General features: G+C 36.6%; 1 protein-coding gene across 1 annotated transcript in view; it reads left to right on the top strand.

Moving 5' to 3' along the window:
• Window positions 1–1,966: 1,966 nt before the first annotated feature.
• The window catches only part of LOC148943490 (uncharacterized), a 37,437-nt gene continuing 33,403 nt past the window's right edge, over window positions 1,967–6,000 (top strand). Inside the window, exon 1 of the mRNA XM_089101400.1 lies at window positions 1,967–2,278. Coding sequence (XP_088957526.1) covers window positions 2,000–2,278 — 279 coding nt within the window. The 5' untranslated portion in view covers window positions 1,967–1,999. The remainder of the gene's footprint in view (window positions 2,279–6,000) is intronic.

The following is a 6,000-nucleotide window of genomic DNA, read 5'->3' as shown; positions in this document are numbered from 1 at the left end:
AAAAATATATATATATATATATATATATATATATATATATATATATATATATATATATATATATATATATATATATATATATATTGGTATCAACATTCTGTTTTTTAGAATTTCGGTTTCTATTGAGCCGGGTCACTCCTTACTTACAGTTCGTTACCACGAACTATTTGATCAGTTATATCATACAGCACCAGGAGACTGAGCTTCACTTCAGATTTTTAGACATAAAAATGATATTCAGGGTAACCCCCCACCGGAAATGTATACTCCCCATACCGTGATTTGCACAAGAAAAACCTTTGTGTAATTTTTATAGATTTCTTTTTTTTAAACAAAGATAAAAAGGGGAAGATAATTCTCAAATTTTAGGAGTCAATTTTTTAATTCCATTTGGCATCCCTGGTAATTTTTAATTAATTTGAGGTTTTTGCCAAAATGATGCAGACAATTGTTAAGATTTTCTGGATATTTTTTGTCAAAGAATGTCCAAGGGGTAATTTAATAATTATAACTCTATTTAAGAATACTTCAAATTCAGAATACGGTCGCTATTTAAATGTGGGGAACATGTCGCAATATAATGTTACATGATCTGCGATAATGTTTTGACTTATCATGTACCTTTACTCAGGCAGCGCTATTGCACTGCCTATGATTTTACGATTGACGGCCCTTGGACACAGGGTCGAAATATCCACTAAATTGAATTCCACTGTCTCAAGAAAAATTTTCCCTATTGTTTTTAAGTGAGTTTGTTTTCTTATGGAAAGGCAGTGTGGTATTCATCGCTTTTTACACATTATGACCTCTGAAACTGGGAAGCCGAATCCGATAAATTATAATTCGATTGGCTATCTCATATTTTTTGCCCAATAGCCCAGTGGCGGATCCAGGGGGGGGGGGGGGGTGAGGGGTGATGGGGGGGGGGTGCGCCCCCACCCTAATGTAGTCTAAAGTAGTGTAATTTACTTAATTAACGCAAGTGTTTGTTAATTAAAATTACTCCTAACGCAAGTTTATCGGATAAACCTATTTTGTGCCCCCCCCCCCAAAAAAAAATTCCGGATCTGCCCCTGCAATACTCTTGATGGTAATAGCTGTGTTCGCCAATTTTGTTGGTTTCCGTAACAAATGGGGAAAAACAGTTTTGCTGTGGCGCAATATCTTTTCTTCCTTAACAGGACACTAAATTGTTGTTTTCATTCGAAGGAGTCCCCTACCGATATTTTATGACCTCTGCTTTGATGCAGTTACCTCTGGACCATTCTTCTCGGGAACATACAAATTTTATGTTTTTGTAGATTTGGACTTGAAACCTCAATTATGAAGCTTTCTAACATGCTGTATGTGACAACACAATTTTCATGAAGATAACTCTCTTTTAGAATCTTTTTCCTATTTTTTAAAACCATACAGGTTTTCTTAGCCAAACACATTTTGTTAAGTAAATTAAAACTGATTTGATTTAAAAAATCTAGAATAACTTTAAAAACAGACGCTTTAATACACATACTGTTGTCAGAATTACTTCTTTTAGAGTTTCAGTTAGTATTAGCACGGAAAAGTGTTACAGTTTGTTATCGCAAAAAGTTAGTTCATTGTCCATTCAAATTTCATTTTGCTTTAGCCTTGAAATCTTAAAACTATTTCCGATTGCGGAAATATTTCTTAATTATAATATTATTACTTTTTGCGGAGAATGTTCCCTTTTCTGCTTAATTACATCGTAAGACTCACCCAGCAAATGCATAGAAGGTTCTCAGGATCTAATTTCGTTTCAAAGGTTTTGGTAATCAGCTATTATGTAATTACTATTCCGCTTAGTCAGAATCCAAATATACTTTGCGCAGTTATTTACTTTTTCAAAGACCAATCATCACGCTCTTTGTTCCGCCCCAGTATAATTCCCATTGGCTCATGAGTACTTCTTCAGTTAAGAGTCTGGAATGTGGCATAATCGTCCAATTCCAAAGCCTTTCTGTAAGCCAAGCGATACACAATGGCTACTGATTCTTTCCGAATAGATTCCTTACTGGGATGCAAGAAATCAGATGACAGCTCATCAGAAAGGTCAGATTCTGAACTTGGAAGAAATTCTCAAACACCTAATTCTTCAAGGCAGATATGCTTATCACCAAGTTACTTTGAATCTAAAGAGGTGATTTTAAATGATGGATTATTTCTTCCGGAAAGGTGCGGATTCCAGTTTCAAAGAAATGGCTATCCACTGAGTTTTCCAGAGAGTATGCAGCAGACAATCACAGTTAATGACTACAGGGTAAGAATTTCGGCATTTGTTTATTTACTCCAGGTCTACTTCTTCATTAGGTTTAAAGGGGGGTGGGGGGGGGTGACCAAACCCTGAAATCTTGGTTTTTGAGTATAGTGCATTTTTCAAAGCAGTTTCCCAAGGAGTTGCACCCTCCTCCTCTTTGAATGCGTTCGCACTTTCGTTCAAGGTAAAATGTAGGCATCTTTCTTTATTTATAACTAATTTCTGTGTTTTTATTTATCGTTGTCTATAAGCGATTACTTTGACCTTCAGTTTTCATTATTTATCGCAAGGGTATGTTGGAAATATAGCTGATTTTGGTACTGTTCTAAAAACTGGGAAACACGCGAGAATACGACTCGAGAAAAGCAAACATCAGATAGCCACTACCCGGTAATTACCTATCTGACGCTGTATAAACAAGAGCTTCTCACTCCGGAAATTATATTTAAACTTTAGTTTTTGGGGTTTAGGGGGAAAAAGGTACCTAGGTTAGGTTCCGTATTTAATATATGCTCTGCTTTACCCCCCCACCCTAATCGGCAAATATATAGCCCAAATTTGCTCATAAACTATTATATTTACACCCTATTTTGTTTTATTTCATTAGCATTAACCAAACTTCACTTCTCGCGTGTTTCCCAGATTTTAGAACAGTACCCTGACTTTTACCGAGAGAAAAGGACATTGAAAACAAAAACGATGATTCGAAGAAAAAAAGACGATAAATTCGCTACCTACCTTTAATGCACGAATTCCAACTATCCAGCCCTTTTCTTCAAATAAAATTAAAAAGTTTGTTCACTGTTCACATGTTCACTGTTTCATAAAGCAGTTCTTTATATTTTTCAACACACCTTTCTTTTTAATAGAGCATAAAATAAAATAAAAAACTTTACGATAAAGTTAGACTCTTTCTTACAACTCTATTTTTTAAAACAATAAAAAACTTCAGCGTAAGGAGCGAGGTGTTGAGGAGGGGACAGCCCCTTTCATAATACGGAATAATTTCTGTTCGTTTAAATTTTTAATGTTGCTCCTTACTTTCAGTTAAAAAGAATTTGTTTTTTTTATTTAAGTTTTGAATGTTTTTGAATTAATGGAGATTTTGATTTTGACTCACCGTACACGAATAATTAAAAAAATTGCGCGCCAATTTTGCTCTTATTTGGGTAAATTATTTCTTGGAAAGATATTCAATTTAATTTAGGAACGTTTTTATTGGTACTAGGCGTGCGTTGCCAAACAATTCACTTAAGTACCAAGCTTTTGTATCCATATATTATTAATACGTATAGTAGTGTGTTCACCCCATAGTCAATACCTCTCTCTTTACACTGAAGTTCAAATTTTGTTCCCATTCCTTAAAAATTACCCCTTCATCACAAAGACCGTCAATTAGAATAAATAGCTCTTATGAAAGTACAACAAAAACTTTGGTTTTATGTCTAAGGCAAAGGCTTGGAGGCAGTCCTTATCATTTGCGTAATATGTGCAGCTTTCTGCAAGCCTTGATGTGGTATATCGCGATCATCTAAAACAATTGTTTTCTTTTATTTAATTTCCGATCGTTTTTTAAATAATGGTAAGACACATCCCGCCCCCGTTAGATCAATGTCCCTTTCCCCATGGAAAATTGCGTCACGGAAAGATCCTTTCACATAACCCCCGCCTCCCCCCCACTACCAGAAAACATCTCCCCCGAAAACGTCTGTATACTTCCCAATACCCAATACTATATATAAACATTGGGTAAAGTTCATAATTTTCAGCCCTCCCCCCGGGGACTTTGGGGGATTAAGTCATCCTAAAAGACATATTTATTATATTTTCGTCCTTGCCGAACAAAATGGCTATCTCAAAATTTTGATCGGGTGACTTTGGGAAAAAATGAGCGTGGGAGGGGGCCTTGTTACCCTCCATATTTTTGGTCACTTAAAAAAGGCACTAGAACTTTTAATTTCCGTTCGAATGAGCCCTCCCACAATATTCTATGACTAAATGGTTAATACCATTACCCTTGGAAAAATAAATTAATAAACCCGTATCGGCGATGTTTCGTCTGACAAAAAATACAAAATTTCACTTTTTGCAGATACGATCTTAAAACTTCTACTGTAAACTTCTCGAGTATGCTGAAACTGACGATGTGATTTTCATTAAAGTTCTATGACCTTTAGGGGGTGTTTCCCCCTCTTTTCGAAAATCAGCCAAATTTTCTCAGGCGCGTAACTTTTGATGGGTAGAGCTAAACTTGATGAGACTTATATATTTGAAATCAGTATTAAAATCTGATTCTGATGTCTCTACTGGTATCAAAATCCTTTTTTTTAGAGTTTCGGTTACTATTGAGCCGGGTCGCTCCTTACAGCTGTTTGACAAGCTTCCGTCTGTACGCGGGTTTGAACACACTAACTTCGGATGCAGGTTTAGCCATTTCGAATTTGGAGTGCTCGGAATCCGCAAGCATAGGCATTGGTCTTTGTAAATATTAAATAAAAGGCAAGTTTTTTTCAACTGAAAGTAAGGAGTAGGAATCAAAACTTGAAACGAACAGAAATTATTACGTATATGGAAAAGGTTACCCCTCCTCAAGACCTTGCTCTTTACGCTAAAGTTTTTTATATAATTTTTGAAAAAGCTTTATTATTCTAATTAAACGGCCCTTGTGTTTCAGGAGTCATACTTAAAGAATTCGGACACAAAATAAAATTTTAGCGTAAAGAGCGAGGTCTCGAGGAGGGTTAACTTTTTTCAAATACGTAATCATTTCTTTTTGTTTTAAGTTTTAATATTGCTTCTTACTTTCAGTTGAAAAATACTTGTTTTTTTTTTCAATTTAATTTCTGATCGTTTATAAATAATGCTGGGAAATCCAGATCCCCCCCATGGGAAACTCCTTCCTTCCACGAAGCTCTTACATGGAAAGTTCTTTCTACATAAAATACTCCTCCCTCCCCCTCGCCACAGAAATTTCCCCCAGACAATTCCATTCTAGCTCAAATTTCCACCCGGAAAGTTCCTTGCGGACGATGCCGGGTGAAATTCTTTTCTTAGATCATGCCCATTTGAGCTATACTTTAATTTCTGGTTGTTTTTAAAATCATGCGGGACATCCCCTCCTCTGTGAAAAAGTTTTCCCGCAAATAGCCCCTCCTCCCACCCTAGTGGAAAGTTGCCCCCGCAGGAAGCTCCCTAAGGACACTTTATCCCATGGAAAACTCCCCTCTGGAGAGTTTCTCTCGTGGAAAACACCCCCCCTACTGAAAGATACTCTAGACGATTCCACCCCGGTAAAAATTTCTCGCGGACGATTCACCTTAACATCTCCACGTGTAAAATTGAGTTGGCAATGAGCAAGTAAGACAAGTAAAATAACTTCCTATAGGACTTCTGGCAAGTTCCCCGAGTGTAATATTCCCCCTAGAGAGTTCAACTCCAGAAAATTGCCTCCCCACGGAAAATTCTCACTGTGAAAAATTCCCACAGTGGAAATCCCCCTCCCCAAAAGAAGTTTCGATGTATTTCCTAATAACAAATGCTATGTGTTAAACAATGGGCAAACTTCATGACTTACGGACCTTTCACCAGAGGCTGTGGGGGTCATATTATTCCCAGAGACATAGTTACTGGGCTTTTCAACTTTGCTAAACAAAATGGGTATCTTAAAATTTTGAAAATTTTGATCGGTCTACTTTGAGGGAAAAAGGGAGGGGTTCTAGTTGCCC

This window comes from Artemia sp. Qi Xiang Cuo, chromosome 15, assembly GCF_049724085.1.
Source record: "Artemia sp. Qi Xiang Cuo chromosome 15, ASM4972408v1, whole genome shotgun sequence".
Taxonomy (NCBI): Eukaryota; Metazoa; Arthropoda; class Branchiopoda; order Anostraca; family Artemiidae; genus Artemia; species Artemia sp. Qi Xiang Cuo.
This window is presented reverse-complemented; position numbering and strand designations above follow the sequence as displayed.